Genomic DNA, 25,125 nt, shown 5'->3' with positions numbered 1-25,125 from the left:
AAAAAAAAAAAAAAAAAAAATGACCCATTAGCACTAATGGGTCCTGCAGGTGAATCCCTGTGCATGTGAAAGACGATATACTTAATGGCCCTGTTTATGAACAAGAGCCTGGATGGGCAACCATTAAAAGCCAAGTTTCCTGTAGATATGAATCTAGCCTGTTACCTCTTCTTCAAAATCAGTGGTTGATTTTTAATTCATATGCTTTAAAGACCATGTAGGCAATTGATAAGGCAAAGGTTGAACTGGGACACTTTCAGCAAAAGATGTAGAGAACATGTGTAATACCAAAAACTCAAATGTTGAGGGGGTGATTTTCTAAAAATAATCTCAATAATACACTTATTTTTAGTACTGTGTATACACAGGCACTATGTTCCTCTCAAGAGTGTTTTCTGTGAATGAACTGGGGTGATATCATGACTATCCATTCCCCAGTAGTTGAGCAGTATTGACTAGGGAACACTGCACAGGCATTTTGGTTTCCTCTGTCTACAAACCATGGCTCTGCCACCTACTGGCTCTCTCAATGTAGGCAAGTTAAGTTACATAACTTCTTTGAGAGTCACATTCTTTATCTATGAAATGGGGTTGATAATGCCTACCTTGCAAGGCCGTAAGGATTACAAACTATGTACATGAAGCATTTAGTATACAGCATGGACTTAGCCCATGATTGATACCGGTATGGCTATGTCAGTATATCTGTAAGGCTACACATCTATAATGTACCTCAATCTAGGCTTATTGCACTGAGAAATGCAGAAGAAGGAGAAGTATAGTTTGTCTCCTGTTTCTAGTACAATTGGAGTGACAAGATGTCAATTTTATAAATTTTCCATACTATTTTTTCTATTGGATTTAGTTGACAGTCATTTGTATGCTGGAAGTGTGCCTTACACTATTCTAAAAGCAGTTCACAGAGCTCCTTTGACTTGATTTGAAATTTGGTGGCACTGAATCTGGTAATATGGAAAGTTGCTTGACAAATATCTTCTAATTTGACACAAAGCAATTAAGAGGACCAAAAAAAAAAAAAAAAAAAAACTCTATGAAGCCCAAGGGCCAGGTTGTCAGGTACAGACTAAACATGCCTTAGAAAATCAGAGAAATAACAGGTTTTTTCTGGACTTTGGTTGCAAGGTGGGGCATCATAGAAAAGTTGAGACAAGAAGAAAGTATGGGAGACATTACTATTGTAATGATAAAAATGTGGATGCCAGACACAGGGAACAGCACAAATGTACCATGGAGATAAAATTTATATGGCATTTAGGAAAGAGAATAAAAGGCTTGACTGGAAGAAAGGAGTTTTAAGTTATTTATCCAGTTATGTAAATAATATTGCATAAGTAAAGCCAAAAGAAAGGCCACTATAGAACTTATGACTGCTGGCTGAAAAATATAAATAAAGACAATGAGAAGTCCAAGGATCAAAGTAAAGCAGGCTAGGAAACTAGGGAATTTGAAGCAGTAATAATCCGGAGGAGAAATAAAATTGCATTTAACATTGCATATATGGAATTTGAGTAGGAACATCCTAGAGGAATCAAGCGATACTAACCTGGGGCTTAGGGAACAGAGGTTGGAGCTTGGAGGCCTTCCTTGGGAGCCACCAACCAAAAGCAGACAAATGAAGTGGTAGAGATTTTCTCTTCATTTAAAACAGGAAGCATAAGGGAATTAGAGTAAAGACCAAGCTCTGCCTTACAGTAGCAGAATGCAAGTGTCAAGGTATAATTAGTTCTTTGACTCAGCTTTCCTGTTTATTCACATGTACTTTTTTGAACCTCTTAAATATCTCACTTTCATTTTAATTTTTTAAAAAAGCATACAGAAAAAGGACAATTGCCTTATAGATCTGAATAGCTAAAACTCTAAGAAATATTAAGGAAGCTCTCACAAACTTTTATAACTAGCATTTGGGGAAAAAGAAAAAGTGAAGCCACACACATTAGCTTACTTTCCTATAGCTGGACTAGAGAAAGGACAATTCTAGACACTTTGTTTTAAGAAGACTGGACCTTGGAGAGAAAATTTGGGTGCAACGCTTTCTCCCAATTCTTATTGTGATTGGATGGTAAAAGTAGTGCAATCAAGCTAGGGTAGTTTCTGAGAACATTCTATGGGAAGGGTGCCTTTAGGGGAACAATCGACCTCTGTCCCCAAATTTGTATCATTATCTTTAATTTTAATATTGTATTGCACACACATAAAGGAATATCTGAAGGTCAGACCTTATCTAGATACACTGAGAGAGCTTGTCTTTAGGAGACAAATCCAAACCTCTAAAACAGGTGCTCGCTGTTAGATAAAAGAAAATGACCTATAATATCTGAGAAACAAACATTAGTTTGATTTCTTAGTAGAAAGCCTAAGTGTGACTGCTTAAATAAACAATATTAAACTACTAAAAGAAAAAGCATGGGAAGTTAATACTGCTGTAACCTACTTGAGCTTACAAGTAGACAAACAGAAACTTTTATAACAAACCACACAGAAATGAACAATGAAAACTATACAAGATCATTTCTAAGTTCAAGGCTTATAAAATATTCAAAATGGAAATCAAAGTGGAAATTCAAGTAGATGTTTTGTTCTGAGACACAAGATCTGTGTCTTTAATAAATCTTTTTTTTAGAGATTAATTTTAGAAACTCTTTGCTGAATAGATGCTCAGTGGTCACCAGTTTGATTTATTGATCGTCTTTTAACTTCTATACAGCTTAGTCTCCCTTGGTACATAAAAGGTTTGGTCTTACAACAATCTATTTTTACTTCTGTAGGAAATAACCATAAATTATTATCTGTAGACTTGTCCTAAATTTCTAGGTCCAGCCTAAAATCAAACCTTCATCATCTCCCCTGCTATAAAATTACTTTTTCTAGACTTTCATGTTGTGTAACAGCCACATTTCTAGTCTACCTGCTCTCCAGATTGGAAATGAAAAATCATTTTGAACTTTATTTTATATCTCACACCTTAGAATCAAACTACTACCAAGGGCTGAATGACTCAACTTTGCCAATACTTCTGACATTTGTCGTTTCGATTTCATTCCCATTTCCAGTTTTTATCTACTTTTCTCCTTGTACACACCTTTTAGACACTAACCTGTTACCTGGTGTCGCTGTCTCCATTCAGCCTCCTCATCAACACTGTCTCAGTCACTCCACCGTGTTCTGATATCTTTAATACCTTTCTGTATCATCTAAATTAAGTCTAAGGCTCAGCAGTGATCAGGATTCTGAATTACTTCTCTTCAAAACTTTTGCTAAACTTTGAACTATCTTTCCAAAATCACTTTTGCCAGTTAGAATATTGAAATAATATCTATCTTCTCCCCACACTCCGATCTTTAGTCAAACTACGTTGCCAGTCTTTCTCCAACCCTGCCTTTTCCCGCTGCTTCATCGTAGTTTATGGTATACAATATTTCCAGCATGAATGCCTTTCCTCTTCTGATGTTGTTCTTCAAAATCCTACTGAACTTGGGGGACTCAACTCAAAATCCACCTTGGAAATGTGTACCTGTTTCCTTAGCCACAGATAAATATCTTGGAATCCTCATAAAAAAATTGAACTCCTTTTCTGAAAATGATTTTACCTTTTACAGTTCTTTGTATGTGGAAGCCTTATGTATCCATTAGTTTATAAATTATTTGAAGGAATAATCCTAAACACTTTTATATTCTCATTTTCACTTAGTAAGCATTTGATAATTATTTGTTGACTCATTGAATGAATGGATGAATTAGTAGTTCACATTCAAAAAATAATCATTGAAACAATAAGGACATAGGGAAGGTTTTAGGGCAGCACTCATATTTGTCCCTGGCTCCTTTCACCTGAGCAATAATGAATTAATTTAATTGTGGAAAATCTCTCATCTACTGATCCATTTCTTTTTTTTTTTTTTTTTTTTTTTTTTTTTTGAGATGGAGTCTTGCTCTGTCGCCCATGCTGGAGTGCAGTGGCACAATCTTGGCTCACTGCAACCTCTGCCTCCCAGGTTCAAGCAATTCTCCTGCCTTAGCCTCCAGAGTAGCTGGGATTACAGGTCCATGTCATCACACCCAGCTAACTTTAGTATTTTTAGTAGAGATTGGGTTTCACCACGTTGGCCAGGCTGGTCTCAAACTCCTGACCTCAGATATCCACCCGCCTTGGCCTCCCAAAGTCCTGGGATTATAGGCATGAGCCACCATGCCCGGCCTGACCTTTCTTAAACACAAAGGTGAGGCCATTCAGGTCATTACAAAAATTTAGGGAATTCAATGGCATATTTTTCCCTTTCTGATAGAGTAACTTGATAGAGTAATTCATGACCAGTTTTAACTGACAAACACTGAATTTATTTGTAGAAGGAGACACAGAGGTGAAGATAGAGGTGTGGAAACAGTTTGGAGTATTAATGTGTGTAGTAATGAGAACCCATGCATGAATCGTCTTTTCCAATTAAAACAAGTATAAAAACCTTTGGGGGAAATTAAATTTGAGCCTATCCTGGCCTTCTGTTTCCTTCTGGCTCTGTGCTGCTCCATATACAAATACGACCTGATTCATGCATCCTCCATAGGCATATGGACACCATGAACACTTCACACCGTCTCTCCAGACTCATCTGCTCTGTTATTATCACAAAGAAAGGCATACATTTATTTGCTCTCTGCGTCGTAGAACACAGAGAAGTTAACTGTGTGGACCCCTAGTGTTCTGCTCTAGTGAGTTTGTCCATCCCCATCTGTACTTCCTTTGGGTTTGCAGATGTTTCACTACATCTAGCCTTTGGGCCACCACTCAAGGACGCCGAGGGTTACAGTCCTTCTAGTTTGAAGCTTCTATTTCTTGGCTCCTTGCCAGCCACAGGTGTTCTTGATCCTACAGCAGGCTTACACATCTAGCAGTATATTGCTGTAGCTAAAATGACTTTGAGTTCCACAAAAATCACTGAGACAAATGAACTGAAATGTACAGAGTGCTGTCTGAGTGAGAGAGGTCCTCCTTATTGCCTTGAATCTTTGGTAATCAGTGTCAGGCATTACCATAGTGAAAACCAGAAAAAAAAAAAAAAACAGCTCTGACTTTATCATTATAATAATAACTGACATTAGTGAAGTATCCTAAACTTGACCAAGCATTTGCACATATATTGTTCTACCTGGTTGTTGCCTGTTGAGCTACAAGAGGAGTAAAGGTTATCAGGGACACATGCCACAGATGAAGAAACTACAGTTTAGGGCTACAGTACCAGAAAAGGGTAGGGTCTTATTGCAAATCCTGGTCTTCTGAAACGTTGTTAATTGTCAGTTAATCCAGACTGACATGCACTCTGTACACTTAAAGTGGCAAGTGGCCAATATATACAGCTCCACAATGACAACATACAGGAAATTTTGGAGAGTTGTGGCTAGTTGAGAAAAGTAATGGTAATAAATGGTAGCAAAAATCCAAGCAAGTTAACAAATTCCTGGGACAACTTGTGCAATAAGAGACTCATCTGCATAATAACAGAGTAATCACATAAAGACAAAGTCAATTTGCTTCCATAATAACAAATATTAGGTATTCAAATTCTGATACATAAATAGAATTCTTATGTTCAAAACTTTTTTTTTTTTTTTTTTTTTTGAGACGGAGTCTTGCTCTGCCGCCCAGGCTGGAGTGCAGTGGCCGGATCTCAGCTTACTGCAAGCTCCGCCTCCCGGGTTCACACCATTCTCCTGCCTCAGCCTCCTGAGTAGCTGGGACTATAGGTGCCCGCCACCTCGCCCGGCTATTTTTTTTTTTTTTTTTGTATTTTTTATAGAGACGGGGTTTCACCGTGTTAGCCAGGATGGTCTCGATCTGCTGACCTTGTGATCCGCCCGTCTCGGCCTCCCAAAGTGCTGGGATTACAGGCTTGAGCCAGGGTGCCCGGCTTCAAAACTTTTTAAATTAAATTTTATCAAAATGTTTTTACCAAAAATCAACATCTGATTTTTAGATACAGCAGTTACTTTTCAATTTTCCCCCACAAAGAGATAAATCAGACACTTGTATGTATCCAGGGTCCAACCTAATACAAACCAGCACTTATGTGGGACACGTTGGGGAGTGGCAACCCCAATAAGATAAGAGCTTAGACCTTAAAGTTTTCCTGTAGTGAGTGTTGGGGAGTTAATATTGTTATTATCCATATGAACAGAACAGATAATTCTTTTGATATTTTGAATTTTTTTTTTTTTTAAGACAGAGTCTTGCACTGTTGCCCAGGATGGAGTGCAGTGGTGCAGTCTCTGCTCACTGCAAGCTCCGCCTCTCAGGTTCACGCCATTCTTCTGCCTTAGTCTCCCGAGTACAGGCGCCCGCCACCACGCCTAGCTAATTTTTTGTGTTTTCGGTAGAGACAGGGTTTCACCATGTTAGCCAGGATGGTCTTGATCTCTTGACCTCGTGATCCGCCCGGCTCAGCCTCCCAAAGTGCTGTGATTACAGGCGTGATGAACTTTTGTTTCTTTTTTAAATTATGAAACAAAACTGCCCCCCAAATTTTTTTTTTTTTTTTTTTTTTTAAAGTATGATTCTGCAGCTTACAACAGGAAGACATTTTGTTTATATGTTTGGCCATAGACTGTGAGGAAACCTGGTTGGCATGCTAAATGGGAAATAATAAAGTGAAATTGCTATGGGAGTGTGTGTAGTAATCCATCTTCTTTTAAACCCACTCTATGCCAGTAATACTGTGGCAGATGGGGTGCGAGTTCAGGGATATAAATCCATGCCAAGCTAACTTCATCTAATGGCTTTAAATATTTAAATTTACCTTTAGGTAAAAAGTGGGTACAAATAGTTTCAGTTTTTTTCCTTTTGCCTCATCCAAATGACAGCCAGTTTAAATACCTGTGACATTCCTTACAGCAGACAATTCTGTCACTGTTACAGGCTTCATTGTTTTTACTCACTGTGTAATGCTTTCTGGGACTGAATATGGATTTGCAGGGGTTTTCAACCTCACATAAACTGCTATACCTTACACATGCATAAACAGTGCAGTTTGAAAGGTGCTTTTTTTCAGAAGTTTTTGAACCAGAGTGACTCCATCTTGAATAGGGGCTGTGTAAAATAAGGCTGAGACCTATTGGGCTGAGCTGCATTCCCAAAAGGTTACGTGTTCTTAGTAACATATGAGATAGGAGATCCACACAAGGTACAGGTCACAAAGACCTTGCTGATAAAATAGGATGCGGTAAAGAATCTGGTTAATGGGCGCAGTGGTTCAGTCCTGTAATCCCAGTGCTTTGGGAGACCGAGGCAGGCAGACCACGAGGTCAGGAGATCGAGACCATCCTGGCTAACATGGTAAAACCCCATCTCTATTAAAAATACAAAAATTAGCTGTGCATGGTGGCAACGTACCTGTAGTCCCAGCTACTTGGGAAGCTGAAGCAAGAGAAACGCTTGAACCCAGGAGGTAGAAGTTGCAGTGAGCCAAGATTGTGCCACTGCACTCCAGCCTGGGTGACAGGGCGAGACTCCATCTCAAAAAAATAAATAAAATAAAATAAAATAAATAAGTTAAAAAAATAAAAAATAAAAAAAAGAATCTGGGCACCAAAACCAAGAAGGCAATGAAAGTGACCTCTGGTCATGCTCACAGCTCACTATATGCTAATTATAATTTATTAGCATGCTAAAAGACACTCCCAGCAGCACCATGACAGTTTACAAATGCCATGGCAATGTCAGGGTCAGAAAGTTACCCTATATGGTTTAAAAAGGGGAGGAACCCTCAGTTCTAGGAATTGCCCACCCATTTTCTGGAAAACTCATGAATAGCCCACCCCTTGTTTAGCATATAATCAAGAAATAACTATAAGTATACTCAGTTCAGCAGTGCATGACGCTGCTCTGCCTTTAAAGTAGGCATTTGTTTATTTCTTTACTTCTCTAATAAACTTGCCTTCACTTTACTCTATGGACTTGCCCCAAGTTCTTTCTTGCACAAGGTTCAGGAACCCTCTCTTGGGTTCCAGATCAGGGCCCCTTTCTCATAACACTTTCACATCTCTTATTCCATTTGATCCTTGTTGCAACCATTCACAAAAGGTAGGAAGGTTATTATTATCCCTACCTGACAGATGAACAAACTACCCTTCTGAAAAGTTTAGTTACCTGCCCAGGGTAATACAAGAAATACAAGAATAGTAATGCCAGCACTTAAGCATTTGACTCCCAGGCTACTTCTATTTCTGATGCACCACACTCTCCTATTTTTACTAAAACCTTCTCAATGACAGTAGTAGAATAGATAGAGGAGTTTAGAAATGACTGTTCTGGAAATTAAAAGAGACTTAGAAATAGGGAACAAGTAGCAGAACTTATGCAAACTTGTTATTTTTCTCAAATAGTGTATAGAACAATTAGACTTTCTTTCCCAAAATAACTTTTCTTATTTGAAAGACAGTTTTTTTTTTTTTTTTCTTATTCCAAAACAAATGAACATTTATTTTGGGTGGGGCAGACCCAGTGGTATAAAGGATAAATATAAAAGAACAGCTCTTTCCTGTAATAGGTCTTTCTAATGCAGGTGAAAAATTGGCACCGGCTCTCAACTTAGATATAAACAGGATAAAAAAAGGTTATCACTACCAGTGGTTTTCTGTGTAGCTTGAAAGGACAAAGTAGTATAAAGCATACACAAAAAAATTTACAGACATTGCCAAAGAGCTTTTAAAATATTATGAGCTTCCTGCAGTCAAATCACACTCTTGTTTTTCCTTAAGTATCTGAACATTTCTGTATTTTTTTTCCTAAAAAAAGAATTCCTCTGTGCTCCAAAGATGGAATATTAATACCAATAAGGTCACCACATCCAGTTGCTATAGTGTAATTCCCAAACTTAGGTCTCCAAACACCTTATTCTTGCAACATAAACTATTCTTAAGGAGAAATGTAGATACTTAAAAGCAGGAGATCCCTCCTCCAGGTCAGGGAAGTGTAAGGAACTTTTCCTAAAGGCTAAAGAAATTAAGGGTTTGCACCAGCCAATGATGGACTGATAGGCCAACCCCCAATCACCCAACCAAGTACTAGATTTGCCAGAGCCTGTTCTACATACCTATAAATGCAAATGTTCTGCAGAATACATATAAAGGACACATAGCAATTACAGTTGTTAGTTGTATTGTTTGAGGAGGACTTCAGGGGCTAAGAAAATAGAACCAATATATAGATGCTATGCAAGGCATAGGGGAGAAGAGAACGTATAGAAGGTAAAGTAGAAATATCCAGTTCCTTTGCAACTACCAGAAGTGGAATTTTCAATGTTATACAATGTAGTAGAAAAGTAGAAGTTTGATTAAGATCTTTTACGGAATAGAAAGTGTTTTATTTTATGACATTTCCCCCCAAGATTAAAATAAATGTTAGATTTTCTCTCTAGATATTCAGAAGTCATCCTTTCAAATATTTTGGCAAATACAGATGGCAGCATTTAAATACTGCCATAGACCTGGGTTCAAATTCTGTTTCTATCGCTTGGTGCTATGTGAGAATGAGTAACTCACTTAAACCTTCCAAGTCTCCCATTATCTCATCTGTAAAATGGGGGCACTAATAATTCAGTGATCTAATTGTTGTGAGGATTAAGAGACCGAATGTGTAAAACAGAATACTAAAATTGAATTTCTGACTGAAGTGCTAACACAGTCAATATCAGACAATGCAAGAATGAGACAGACACCCAGATTCAACATTTATAAAGGACCAGGTGAAATATTGGTTCTAAGGCCCTTGAACCCCTCAGCTACATCAAGGAAATAATAATAATAAAATGGGTCAGAAATGGGAAGGAAAGATGTCTGAGAATATTTTTTGAAGCAGCTCTTACTAGGCAGTGAGTTTGTGCTCCTACATTCTAGCTCCAAGCCTAGCAAGGCAGGTCTCAGAGAAGGGTCTCCTGGAGCACTTGCTTTGTGTTCCCAACTGTTGGGGGATGCAGAACTGACACCTGACATGCTGAGAAAACTTTAAAGAGCTTGAGATGGAATGGAATGGAAATGAGAGCATTGGGAATGGGGTACACTTCCAAGGTTGGGGGTCAAAGGATCTATGGAATCTCCTTATGGGCCACGGTGGGCCCCATGTGCATGACAGCAAGACAGGCAGGGCTGCCCAGACACAGGGCAGCCCCATGTGGTAATAGTCTGTGAGAAGGGAGCAGAAGCATCCCCCTACACAGGGATTAAGGTTGGAAGGTCCAACAGAAAAGCCTTGGATGAACCCAAGAATGCACTAGGAGAGGAGGAATTCAAGGTACCTGCCAGATCCAGAGCCCCAGCATCAGTTGATGTGCCATGTCAAAAAGCTGTAGAAAGATAACTGCAGGAAAAGGCAATAGCTGAACTTGCCGTTTCCCCCACTGCCAGTGACTGACCAAAGCAGAGTGGAGCCTCAATTTTGAGCTCTGATTAGTAACTCAGATTGGCAGTTTGTAATTTTAATGAATGCTATATTTCATAGTATAAAATTATTACATAATTACCTTAAAAGTGAACCCAAACATTTACCCTAAATCAGTACATGGTACAAATACCTTAACACAATACATTTTAAAGTGATGGGTTGAGTTAAAAAAAAAAAAAAAAAATTATAGCTTGACCATATTAGGACATCATGCTTATTTAATGTAATCCTTGCACATATAAGCCCTTAACATGATGTATGACATACACACATGCATAAATGACATAATTGATAATAATGAGGATGACAGTGACAGTAATGAAGGTAATTTATTATATCTTTGGATACAGAATAAAGACAGAACCAAGCTATGAGACAGTTTTTCTCATGAAAATACTCAGTTTTCTACAATACCACTCTAGTGATGTGTGTGATTCACACATGTCACAGCCAAAAGACATTTAATGTCATTTTGGACATCATTTTGGGAAACTTAGTTCATCGGGTTTCACAAAAAATACAGGGAACTACACATGTTAAATTTTTAACTGTCAAAGGGCTGTTGTGTTATAGAAATAATGGTACATTAGTACAGGCCCTTACAGTGTTTGAATTCTTTTTACAGTCCCAGCACACTAAGGGGAAGCCAGCGGTGAGAAGCCTAAGGAGTGTGTGTATTGTGGGTAGTGGAGTGTGAGTGGGGCGTGAGGTGGGGAGAGGGAGGAGAGAACTTCCCACATACAGGTTAGGAATACTGATAAGTAACATCATACTAGTCAACCTCTGATAAACTTGAGATGGCAAATGGGCTCTGCTGTACTAGGGTAGTTATGGGAAATTGGTCTAAATATTTCCGACACCTGTCAGATCCAAAGGAGCCTTACAAGCCCTCCTAGTCCTTTTTATAAACCCGTGAGCATCAAAGAATACACTGACAGACCCTGTGTATTTGTCTGGGAATTAACTGAGATGAGATACCATGTGCAAATATTTACAACAGTACATGAGATATGACAAGCCCTTAGAAATGACTAAAATAATTTCTATTTAGTATTACTATCATTATTGTTCTGGTGAGATGCTTAACCTCCCTAAGCCTTATGTTAGTTTCATCACCTGTTACATGGCAATACGTATAGCAACTTCACCAGTTTTCCACAAAAATTAAAGAGAAAATATATGTAGCTCTCTTACCTGATGCCTAGTAAAGGTAGATGAGGATGATTATGATGATGATGGTGATAGTGATATACCCTGCCTAAGGAAATACATAAAAGAAATGGTAGAGATGCTATTTCACCCAGGTCTTTCTGACCTCAAAGACTGTGTTATTAATTATAATGCTATATGCTTTTTGTATTGTCCTTAAGAACGACCAAAATAATTAATTTCAAAGGCCAAACACGGGCCACTTTTAAGAATGGACACAGAAAACCATGTTCATGTGATGTCAGTGGGGAACACTCGTTGACCTTATGTGGTTCCTGAGCAGCACCGGAAGTGCCCTCTAGTGCATGAAAATAAAGAGCCACAACAGCACGATGCCATTAAAAATGCACTTTCCTGTTGGGGTAAAGATGGCAGATTTAGCTTTTGAGCTTCTCTACCGTGGGGGCAGTTTAAGCCCACCCAACTTTCAAGTCGACTTCCATGTTGATCCATGGCTCAAGAGGAATTGGATGGTATCTGGGATGGAAGCTGGTTTCTTCTGGGTCTTGCTGAAACAGGGCAGGGGCTGCGTTATTACTGAAATCCAACTAGATGAGACAACTGCCCGAAAATAATAGTGCCATTCCCTTTTAGGATCTATAGTAAACAATTGTAACGTTGCCCAGATGTCAGCCTGGGCCCCTATGTCCATTATAGATCTAGATGAGTCTGGTTAGGACCCTTGCAATTGGACAGAAGGTAAAAATCTAGAGTCCTCCTTCTCCTGGTGTTTCCTGTGAATTCCTGGGAACCTCTGACTGTTGCTTGGCTTTGCTATCTCACGTACTTCCTATGTATAAACAAAGTCTCTGTCTCCACCCAAAAACAAATGCTGCTCACTCGAGTATTTATGAGTTTCATCATCTAAATATTTGGGTATCACCTAGCACCTAGTATTCTACCACCTTGAAGAATTTAAGCCCTATCCTCTTCCCCTACTCCAGAGCAAGGCAAACCCGATCCCTTAATTCTTGCACAGCAGGTTAAAAATCACACTTTTTGAGCTTTTCATATCTTCATTTGTAACCCAACTAGCCTATCCTAATATTTCTTTAAACAAATCCAGTAAATTCATATTTGTATAATGTGACTCTGTCTCTTATTTCCTCATCCTGGCACAGGGAGGACATCTGTCTCGATCAAATGTCCTCTTCCAAGAATTTGGCACTAGAACTGCTAAACTTAAATGAGTCTTTCTTGGGTATTTGAGTTGATCAGGGGTGAAAAGCCAGGTCTGAGAAGGCCATGTTTACCAATGTTTACGAAAGCAGAGAAAACTAGTGTGCAGAGAGGGAGAGCAACAAGGGAATGCTCCTTGGGCAGCCGATCGGAGGCAGCTCACAGCACCAGTGGAGACCAAGTGAGGCTGCAACTCTGACTTATCACTAAGAGCTTTCCTAAATATGCCTTTTATGAAGCCCAGCATTGATCTTTCTCTGTTCTTGTCCGTGGTTTCGTTGACTGCTATACCCTGTCCCTTTCCCCATCACTTGTCAGTCTGAATGGTTTTATGCTACCTGAACTCCAAAGACTTTTGTATAAGTCTCCCTTCAGCAAAAAGAGGGAGGTCTCAGAGCCGGGAAAACTCTGATTTAAATCCTACTTGCATGAGAGAGATATTGTCAGATATCTGCCTTCTCAGATGGCTGACAAAGAGCACTTGACCAAGAAGCTCGAATTCTAACAAGACAACACAGCACCACTCCTGGCATTCCCTAAAGAGGGACCTGCAGCGAAGGCTCATCTCTGGATGAGGCTGAGGTCTTGTGAGCCATCACCTGACCCTTGAGAACTCAGCTCTCAGCACTGGCAGGTACTTGCTTCTCCATTGCACAAATGTCACCACCTCGAGGAGCTCAAGCCATCTAATCACCACCGTGCTGGTGGTGGGACATGGTAAACTGTCAGCTTGTCATGAAAGGCATCTGGGCATAGGATTGAACTTTCCAGTAGCCCACACTTGGCTGTGGGAAAAGCTGAAGAAAGCTATTTCTGCCTGTGCACAACCTCCTTGTGGCTGTTCTAAGCATGGAAGCCAAGGCCTGTGGCTGTCAGAGTTCAGCCAGTGCACTGGGTGAGAAGAAACCAGCCCCAGGGCTTTATGTATCTGCAAATGGGATGGGTTGGCACCTTTAAAGTTTCACCAAAAGCAGAGTCAACAGGTGGCCCTCTCACTACCAGTCTCCATCTCGGGTCTCTGACTGATCACACCAATCATCTTCAACAATGAATCCATGTAAAGGTGCAGATTTCTTTTCAGTGTGTTGCTGCTAGGTTGTCACTAGCAGTCAGTTGAGATTGATATGAGCAACACAACTCGTGTCTTCTGAGCTATGGTAAAGAAGTGTGAAACTGGGATAGCTGTGCAGGCCAATGTCTCCGGAGCATATTTCTCTCACATGTAAAAGGGATTGGTCAGACCAGACAATCTCCAAGATCACTTATAGTTCCTTAGTTCGTATGATTCTAATGGTGGGAAGAGAAATTTCAAATAATATAGTTGGAGGGAGTTGATAAAACTAAATATAGACAACCCATAGTTAATGTCAGAGAAATTCAGAAACAAGTAAAATGGGTGAAGGATTTTTTTTTTTTAAATGATTTTAGTAGAGAATAAACAATTTAAACTCTGCTGAAATACTGTGACCTGGGCCAAGAACCACAGGGAAGCAGAGGGAAGAACTTCCAAACCAACTGTTGGATGGCAAGTCCCACATAACTGCATGGGAAGGGAATAACTGTATGGGAAGGGAATAACTGCATGGGAAGGGAATAACTGCATGGGAAGGGAATGTTTCAATCCTACTCTCAACTTCTCAACCCCTTAAGGTAGGATTAAAACACACTGACAAAGGCTTTACAGTAAAGAGAATAGACTGAGATGAAGTCTGCAAAACCCGGGAATTCAATGGATGTGGCAGAAGAGAAACCGTAGTTTCACATCTCTCTCTATCTTTCAAGTAACTGCTCTGTAATTCTCGTATAAGGAAAGGAGTAACAATGTCAAGTCTCATTACTAAATACTGGGAACCTTATTGTTTTTGTTCTATACGATGGCAATTGCCTCCAAAGTGGTGTCTTTTTCCTGAGCCTCGGCTCATCCATCCCACTGAAGCCAAAGGAATAATTCTAACGAACATTGTGAACTCTCCTCTGCTGCTCAAAACCCTTTAATTTCATCCTTCCCATCTTCAGCGTGGCATTCAGGGCCCTTCAAAATGAGAAAATTACCCTGCTCCTTTCTCAGCAGTTACAGATGGCCTTCCAACACACAGTCTCCTTCTCTTCCCTTTCAAGTGCAAAAAGCTACCTTTATGTTCACAGCTAATTGGACTAAAGAAGCGAGCCTGGCCAGAAGCAGCGGGGCAAAAGCTTATGAAGTTATAGCCTAGACCCAGGTCCACACATGGTATTAAATCCTGTACTGGGGGGAACTGGAAAGTGGGATGAAGTGGTGAGTGGACAGAAGTGGAAACATACACAGGAACAAAAGCCATAGGTGGAAGCCACGAGACAGAAAAAGCCAAGAGTGGAAGAAGCCAGGAGGCAGAGAGAAGCCATCTCACAGCAGTGCCAGCAAACAGAATAGCGTGAGGGTGGCTGCACTGCTGTCCTGGTGGGACAATGGATTAGGGAGCAGTGAGCATGTGTATCCAAGGGAACAACCAAGAGGATGGCTCTTGAGATCCCAGTATGACTCCAAGAACAAAGTTCTTATCGTCTGTGTGGCCTCGTTGTTCAACAGCTGAAAGGGTTTCTTGTCTCTCTTACTTCCTATGGGATCCTTAAAATAATCTCCTACAAATGGAAATAATGTGAATAAATCTCTTTCCCTTATAGACTAAAAAAAAAAAAAACACACACACACACAAAACTGATAACCCCCAAACAACAACAACAAAAGCTAATAAAGGTGGACTAACCACAGGACAGCAGAACCGCAGAACCTTCCCTCCATTTCCGGTGCTGTATCCTGCTCTAAGGCTAAGCTCAACATCACCCTTCCATGAATATTTTCTATTGAAACAAAGTATCTGGCCAAGACAGGTGGGCTGTCAGGTGTTATATGTGGTGAATCTACAAAGCCTGGGCATGTTTAAACGTGATTATGACTTTGAACAGAATCTGGTTTACTGAATGACTGCAGTAAAGATTTGTCAAGTAGCAACACGAAACGGTATAAAATGGAGGGGATATGTGTTATATTCAGGATTGCAGAAGGCAAGGAGCTGAGTAATAGCGACTGGTCAGAGATCAAGAAGAAAAGAGCAAGAATACTATTTATCTTCAAATTTTGCTTAGAGATTGAGTATATTTGAAAAGAAAGTCCCTGTTGAGTTGTTTCTGATTCAGGGACATTTCAGTGGCTTGGTATCAGGATGAACAATGGCAGACAGTTCCCTTCAGGGTGAGATTTAAGGAGGAATAGGAGGAATGTTGAGGAGGAGATAAATGGGTGGTGATCGTGGTAAGAAGGAAAAGGGGCAAGATCAGAAGACAATGCCAGAGCTCAAAACCCCTGAAGGAATTTTTGGTTTGAGAGAGAGAATAGAGGAGGAAGAAAGGACAAAGTGCCGTCTGGGCTAACCTAGATGTGGCCCATAAATAAATCACTGCACTCAATTTTATGTAGTTTTGCTAGGTGGCCACCTGAGGGCGCTCTATGCTACACAGCTGGGAATCTTTAATTTTCCCCTATCAAGTAAACTGTATATCCTCAATTTGCTGAAGGATAAACTTAGGTAATGCCTTAAATAAGGGTACTCATTGAAGGTGGGGGCCAAAAGCAATTCTTCCTCCCTATTTCTCTCTTCAACTAGATTAATGAATGAGCAAGACTGACCTCAATTTAAATCCCTGGGTAATTGCAAGGATTAAATACAATAACCTCAGTTAAATCTATTTAGCATTTAGCAGGTAATTAATAAATACTAGCTCCCTTCCATATATATGCACATCCTGACATACAAATTTGCCAAATACAAGAGCAAAAGAAGGAACATAAAGAAGAATCGCACCAACCCTTTATCTCTCCAAAGGAGGCAGGGCTCAGAAATCCTGAAATGAATACAAAGTTAGGCTAGGAAATCATTCCAGAGAGCAAATTTCTGCTGCTCCTTTCATTGCATGTTACTGCTTGTACATAATAACCAGAGGAAATAGAACACAAACAGCTGGGAAATAAAGATGAAAGCAAAACTGTATCAGCAGGGAGAGACACACAACCCCCTGAGAATCGAGCGGTGTCAGGAAAGATAAGCTGAACAAGGTCAGCTGCGTGGTATTTATCTTCTGAGAGAAAGATCATTAGACTCCTGCCCATTTCTGATCGTCTCTATTGGGGTCAAGGTGGAGAATGAAATACATGGGCCCCAGTTTTCAAAGTTCTACACTAAAAGTCCTGTTCCTATAATGAAACAGAGCTATGGACAAAAGCATGCATCACTATAAAAGCCAACTGTGGAATTTTAGATGTCTGAAAACAAAAGAAATTCTACTTCCCCTTGCAAATAGAGCAGGTTGAGGTTTCCCCAACTCCCGGGGCCTCTGCAGTATGTTTTGTGGCCTTTTGCTGCCCTCTAGTGTCTTTTTAAGGTATAGTAAAACATAAGGAGGATAAGAAAAAATTCTCCCAATAATCCTAACCAGCCAATAATGTGACTTCAGTCCAGGGCTGGCAAAACAAACAAAAAACAGTAAAATTCTGAAATAAAAGCAAAACCAGTATTTATACAAAAATTTAAAAATGAGTTAAATTTGGATCAACACAGATCTTGCATTATTTCAGGACGCTGTAGCACATGGCATCTCTATCAGTCAATGCACTTTGAAAAAACAGATGCCTGTTGTTTTCTGCACATCTCTCTCAAATGATTATTGCCTCTGTTGGTGTGAGATAGGATCCAGAAATCTGCACTTCACAAACATCACTACATGATTCTCATGTAGTTAACATTGGCTGACCTTCCTTTGAGAAGCACCAAAGATAGTTGCAGTGACTTTCAGCAGGGTGGAGAGTAAATCTGATGTTTTCTTTAATTCTTTAAGAATACAACCTATTGACCAAAATAAGTCAACTTTCATTTTTCCAGCAGCTCAATGCTAAGTGACTAGTATGCAAAGAAAACGCTGCTGTCCATGTCTGCGCAAAGAGTTCATGTAGAAGTTCTCCTTTATGAATAAACCCCTCTAAAATCCAGTAGCCATCCAGGTGGAAAAAAGAAACAATGCCTCGTCCCTCTTACTCACCCTTCAAATATCCCTCAAACATTGCTGCCACAAAAAAAGCCTTCCAGGTGATCCCGGCTTCGTTTCAATGCCCCACTACAGCTTCACAGCATCCTGTCCTTCTCTGTCCTACAAGTGCTCCCTCAATGCCAGTGTTCTCCTAGAGAGGGAGAGTTTTCCATTGCAGAAACCCTGCTGTCCTCTTTCCAAAGTCAATGCTCCGTAAATACTCATGCTCTGGCCAATGCCCACAGCCACACTTACCCAAAGTGGTGATGATGGGAGACAAGAGACGTCAGGCCCCACAGCAGGCTGTCCTCAAACTCCCTCTAGCTGATGGTGCACATGATAAGAGGCAACATGCAATGACTGTTGCCATTGGATCACACACCCAATTTATCAGCCCAAACTTGGACTCATTTTAGAAACTTGCTTTTACTTTTCTGCAATGCAGAAGGTATTATTCTATACTAATGATTAGCCCCTTCACATGGGAAATTCACAAACAATTTTAATTGTGCTTTTTTAAAAAAACACAAGTACAGTGAGTTCATGACTATATATCTTAATATTAGGTAATATGCCATTTTTAAATTCATACTTAAAGTGTTTTTTTTCTTTATTATGGGCAAAGCCTGTTTTATCTTCAGAGTTATGCATCACTTAATGCTTTAATAAAAATTAACTCTGAAGTACTTAGATGTGTTAAGTACCCCCACCAGAAGGAATCCTGGACTACAATCTCCTATTACCTTCACTTCCATTTGTTAATGAACAATGAACGGATATTTACTTCTCAGGAGACAGTGTCCTAACTATCTGAAGAAATACAATCCATTGTCTGGCATTGCTTCTCTGAACCCTCAATGTGTATGTGCATGGCACATACTTCAACCAATTATGAACTGCTTTTTTTTAGCCACTTTAATCTCCAACAGAGTATTCCTAATTTCCCGAGAAGTTCACTTATACTTACTAATGTCTAACCTACACAAACAGGGCACTTTTTTCTTTAGCTTTGGTGGCATGGTCAACACACTGAATTTTACAATCTCTCCCTTTCTTTTGACAATTACCACCTGAGCCAACTGTGCTAAACAGGGGCACATGAAAAATACAGAAGAAAAAGCACTTCAACCAGAGAGAATAAAGCGAAAAGTTTGGCCTGTAAGAAGCACTTCTTTGAATTTCATTTTATTTTTTGAGCCAAGCTATTAGATTTGTGAGTACAAATAAGATCTCTTTGAAGTTAACAAGAAGCCCACTGTGAAAGAAGGGAGATGGCCATTCCTACACATTTTATGTGTTGAACAAATAAAGTCCCAGGATTCAAAATATATTCTGCAATTACAGAAAGTGAAACACTTTTCTTTCTCCTTTCACTGTATTTAGAAAGAGCATTTTTCTCTAGAAAGAGTTCTGTTGAGGCTGGGTGCAGTGGCTCACACCTGTAATCCTAGCATTTTGGGAGGCCGAGACGGGCAGATCACCTGAGGTCAGGAGTTCGAGAGCAGCCCGAGACGGGCAGATCACCTGAGGTCAGGAGTTCCAGAGCAGCCTGACCAACATGGCAAAAACCCGTCTCTACTAAAAAATACAAAATTAGCCAGGTGTAGTGGCGGGCACCTGTAATCCTAGCTACTTCAGAGGCTGAGGCAGGAGAATTGCTTGAACCCGAAAGACAGAGGTTGAAGTGAGCTGAGATTGTGCCACTGCACTCCAGCCTGGGTGATAGAGCAAGACTCTATCTCAAAAAAAAAAAAAAAAAAAAAAGGTAAATTTTATCTTTCCAGTTTCCTAACTCCCCTCCCCCATGTATCTACCTTTTGAATCAAAGGGAAAGATCCCATCAATAAAATGAGCAGCTCTTTCCAAGAAAAATTATGCCTGCAATGATATCTGTGGGGCTTTGTGATGCATCAGGATAGAGCAAAGAATCCATGGGGTTGGGGGAGGGTGTTGGTGTTGTTTTATCCCTGGGCAAGTCATTCAAACCTCAGATTTTCTACACTGAGAATAACATTCTGATAACACCTTTTGGAATGCTTGTTGTAGTGTTAAAGGAGATGGGATACACATATATATTCTTAGTGAATCACAAAGTGTGATTCAAATAAAAATTTCAGTCATTTCTCTCCTATTATTGACATGTTTTCTCAGCATTTTGTCACGTACATTTGAGAAATGAAGTATCAATAAGGAAGAGAAACGTATGTTAAGACTTTCTTAGCAGCTGGTGAAAGAAGCATTCCTGTGTGTGTACGTGTGTGTGTGTGTTTGTTGGGATGGGGGATAGAATTCACTGTTGTAGACACAGGGTATCTAAGCCAGGCTCAACTCCTGTTGGTCAGGGAGTCTGACAGTATCTAGGAAACCTTACCAAGGAAAGAAAATTAATAAGCTCTAGAATAAGCTCCTATATATGTGGTTCCCTGACTCCAAATCAGTTGAAAACTGTTGGGACTTAAGTAACTTACAAATGCCTTTTTAATAGCCAGACTAGTATTATATTTTTCTAACTTTTTACATTTTAATCATGCATGCTTTCTTAGGTGCTGCATTTTTTGAGCTGTTATCAAAAATACATAGGTTCCTACCACATTAAAGGGGAGCAGAGACTTGTGTGTTGTATTATTAATTATGTGCTGAAAATGAAATTCTGGTCAGTCTTTGCAGAAGGTACAAACACACGCCTAAGCAAAGGATTTCCCATGTGAAGGGAGACCCTGAGGTGCAAGGCTGGCTACTCAGACTTAACATGCACTTACTCTTGAGGTCTAAGTTCCTGGCTCCGGCGGTGATTTGCGTTGTGATTTTTGTGTCAATCTTTACAGTGTGGAGGTTGCTGGTGTCCCTTGATATCATCACATTGTGCCACTGATTGTCATTGAGAGGTTTATTTGAGCTTCCTTTGATGAGGTTAGCACCATTTCCCAAATCAAACACGTAATGTAAGTACCTGGGAAAAAAATTAAAGGGTAAAGTGCCATCACTTTTTAAATTTTGATGAAGCTAAAGTAGATATTACAAATGGAGATTTTTTTTTTTTTTTAAGGTGGTTCCATCCTTACTAGAAGTCATGACAATGAATTACATAGAAACTCAGCTATCAGGAAGGTAACAAACATTATTCTGTTTCAGCAAGGAGGATTATTCAATGTCTTCACTAAAGGAAATGGTGAAAATTATTTTTAAAATCATGGTCTACATTTAACTTTATGAATTTGGAAAGTAATGTCTTTCACCACACATTCCCTATTTCCATAATTCCCTCCATCCTTTTCTAACCACTGAAATGGCCATTCTTCTCATTCTTGCACCTGCTTTTCTCCTCTATCTCGATTCCCTGTTTGAGTATAGGGAATGTGTACTCATCCTTCAACAACCAGATTAAACAGCCACTCCCTGCTCCACACGTTTTTCTAATTTCCCTGAAGACTCTCCTGAGCCTTTGCATGTAATCATCTCAAGAAACATGTCACAGTGCTTTTCTTTTCTATTTATGTGTTCATCTACAAACCCTAGGATTGTGTGTTGGTGTGTGTGGGTATGACTTGGGGTGGTAGAAATCTGAGATGTACATAACGGTGGCAGAAGTATATACATTTATATCCGTGCATGGCACGTGATGTAGCATATTGTAAATATGCAATAATATTTGCAGAATGAGTGAATAAATGCTCAAATCAATTAAAATACATTAAATTTTCCTCACAGCTTTAAGGAAAGTTTACATAAATCTTCCTTTCTAAATTCTCTGAGGAACTCTGACATAGAATGAAGTTTGAGTTAAAAGGATTTTTGAAATTTAAATAATCTGCATATTGAATTAGCTATTTAATTTAGCTTAGACTATCCTACAAACTTGTAGCAATGCTTTTGTGGAATTACATTGTGCGTAGTCAGAAAATGCCCACTTGAATTGTAAGATTCATGAAATGCCTACCATAAATTAGAGCCTGATGTACTTTGTATCTCATATGTGAAAATGTAGGTGCAAAAAACTGTCCTGAATCCATATTAATTTAAGATACCTAAGAGATGATTTAAACAAATGCATTCTTATTTGTCCTCCACCTACTCCACCCACCACCTTATGAGCCAGTATGTTCTTCTTAGTGTATATTTTTGGAAACTGATGTCCGTTTTTCCAAAGTTTTATTTATTTGTTATTGAACAGGCATGTACTCACCCTTTAACTAATTCAACCACAATAAAGTCATTTCCATCCCCACTGTTATATAGAATTAGTCCATCTAGGGATGTTGTCTTGAACTGGAAAAAAAGATGCATAGAAGTGTAGGCTTGCAAGGTAGCTAAGGCAACATAGCTCGATTTGGTCTTGAAGGTGACAGGATCTGCTATGATGTTCCTGAAGCCAAATCTGGCATTGAGCTCACAGTAATCTATGTCGCCATTTTTACACAGATCAATGTATGCCATTCCATTAAATGTCAGGCTCTGCAGGTGTCCAATGAAGTTGGAGGGGACAGAAGAAAGATACCGTCGTTCTGTGATGATGCCAGTCTCTATGTTATGGAACTCCAGCCTAGTATGATCACCTGCCATTTGACCTAAAAGAGAAGACAATGTATGATTATTTTCCATATCTGAAAGGCACTTTCAACTTTAGGCTTTCATAGCAATATCACATTGTAAAATACAAGGAGCCAAACACTTCCTTGGTACTCAGTTGTATATAGTAGGAACACTTAAATGATGCTAAAAGGTAAGCCTGGATTATGTAATAAAACATTCTTAGGACAGGTTTTAATCTGTCCAAATTTTAGTCTTAACAAAAAAATCCTCATTAACAAAAGTAATGGTATTTTTTATTTTTATTTTATTTTATTTATTTATTTATTTTATATATTTTTTGAGACGGAGTCTCGCTCTGTCGCCCAGGCTGGAGTGCGGTGGCACAATCTGGGCTCACTGCAAGCTCCACCTCCCGAGTTCACGCCATTCTCCTGCCTCAGCCTCCAGAGTAGCTGGGACTACAGGCGCCCGCCACCATGCCCGGCTAATTTTTTGTATTTTTAGTAGAGACGGGGTTTCACTGTGTTAGCCAGGATGGTCTCAATCTCCGGACCTCGTGATCCAGCTGTCTCAGCCTCCCAAAATGCTGGGATTACAGGCGTGAGCCACCACGCACGGCCAAGTAATGGTATTTTTTAAAGCCGAAAAATAAACAAATTAGCAAGAGAGTGAGGAAACAGTAAAAGAAAGAGGGAGGGAAAAGGGAAAGATGGGAGGGTGCACAGAGAGACGCATTAGGGGCCGTGGATTATTCTCAGGCATCCCACTAGAAAGTGATACATCTCAGCTTCATGGTTAGGTGATGTTATTCCTTATAAATGTTCTTTCAGGAAAAAAAAAAAAAAATGACTATATAGTTCCCTATACCCAATAGAAAGAGTGGAGAGTTGCAGCCCTTTCTTCCAGTAATGAAACATGAAAGTGTGTTTGAAGTTAAATATATACTATTCACTTTCCCTCTTCATGCTCAATAATGGCCATAGTTTTTGTTCACGTTAGTCTTCCAAACACATTAGAAATTGTGTTGATTTCTGGACCTACGCCATTTTTTTTGTCCTTAAGTTTTGTATAACTAAATTGAGCAAAATACACTAATTGAAAGCCTGCCCAATTTTGATAATACCAGTAAAATTAGCCTACCATGCTCCATACCACAAGGCAAAAATCTTTAAACATCCTAGAGTGAAGCTTGGATGCAAATTTATTCAGCAATTGACTATTCCACTCAGTCCTCATTTCTTTCTATCCCTCCATATTTCTCTGTCAAGCCCATTAATAGCAGACTTAGTCCCATCTTTATCTCCAGAGTGATCATTTTACCTGTTTGCAAGGTTGAAGGTAAGATAAATAAGCAAAGATGTGAACTTGTTTTCTAAATATTATAACACAACATAAATATAAAGTACTTGTATCAGTACTAGTGGTTCACACCCAACATGTTGCTCTTGTCTAAATAAACTGTCAGTCACTCTCTTCTGCAACTAAAAATGTTCACTTATTTTGTAATCAAGTTCTTCCAGGTGCTAGCTTCCCCACCCAATTTGCCATAATTGAAAAATGTATCAAGTTACCCCATTCCATCATCCATATTAATGAAAATATTAATTAGAGCTAATCCTAGAATCAGCCCCTGACAAAATGCATTGAACCTTTTCTCCAGGGGTAATGAAGACTGAACAACCACCTATGTGTGTCCCCTTCAGCCAGTCTGACAAATTTCCATTTCTTAAGTCAAGACAGTAAAATATTAGATAGCATTTTAAGGAAATATCTGTAAGTAAAATTTTGATGGCATGCTTTTTGTTGTGCAAGAAAAATTGTTTACATATTTGGTTAATTGTCTTTGATGATTATAAATGTATTTGTGCACAAAACTCCCCTGAACTGTACTTAACCCTATTTTATTTTCAAACACTCTTTATTAATTTTAATCCTGGAAACAACATTCTACTCATCCTTGGCATGTTCTCTTTTCAGTCATTGGCTTGTTCTGAGTCCCTTTCTGCAAACATTTTTAAAACAAAAATGTCACCATAAATAGTTGTTTCCTCTCTCCCTACCCTCACCACCATACCTCCTGATTGTCTACCCGATGCAAAAGTACCATTATATCCTTGTCAATTCTGGTTTCTCCTGTGACATCATTTCTATCTTCTCCCTCAGTTCTTCCTGTTCAATGACCTCAATATTGTTCTATGGGGATCTACTTCTTTGGTAACAAATAACATTAATCTTTAATTACTTCCAAATATAAAGCTCTAAAGACACCAGCAACACTGAATTAAGAAGCTAAGTACAATGAAGAACATGAGAAGCTTAAAAATCGGCCATGCACAGTGGCTCACGCCTGTAATCCCAGCACTTTGGGAGGCCTAGGCAGGAGGATCACCTGAAGTCAGGAGTTTGAGACCAGCCTGGCCAACGTGGTGAAACTCTGTCTTTACTAAAAATACAAAAAATAGCCAGGCGTGGTGGTGGGTTCCTGTAATGTCAGCTACTCGGGAGGCTGAGGCAGGAGAATTGCTTGAACCTGGGAGGCGGAGGTTGCAGTGAGTCGAGATCGCGCCATTGCACTCCAGCCTGGGTGACAGAGCGAGACTCCATCTCAAAAAAAAAAAAAAAAAAAAAAAGGTAAATTTTATCTTTCCAGTTTCCTAACTCCCCTCCCCCATGTATCTACCTTTTGAATCAAAGGGAAAGAT

The 25,125-nt window shown here is 39.4% G+C and overlaps 1 protein-coding gene across 5 annotated transcripts in view; it reads right to left on the bottom strand.

Moving 5' to 3' along the window:
- Positions 1–25,125, bottom strand: part of NRXN1 (neurexin 1) — a 1,138,235-nt gene that overhangs the window by 578,570 nt on the left and 534,540 nt on the right. For all 5 annotated transcript variants that reach the window (XM_011961493.1, XM_011961492.1, XM_011961491.1 and 2 more), the window contains 2 exons: positions 22,077–22,458; positions 20,653–20,843 (listed from right to left, as the gene is read on the bottom strand). In XM_011961493.1, the coding sequence (XP_011816883.1) occupies positions 20,653–20,843; positions 22,077–22,458 (573 nt within the window). The remainder of the gene's footprint in view (positions 1–20,652; positions 20,844–22,076; positions 22,459–25,125) is intronic.

This window comes from Colobus angolensis, unplaced genomic scaffold (genome assembly GCF_000951035.1).
Source record: "Colobus angolensis palliatus isolate OR3802 unplaced genomic scaffold, Cang.pa_1.0 Scaffold558, whole genome shotgun sequence".
Lineage (NCBI taxonomy): Eukaryota > Metazoa > Chordata > Mammalia > Primates > Cercopithecidae > Colobus > Colobus angolensis.
This window is presented reverse-complemented; position numbering and strand designations above follow the sequence as displayed.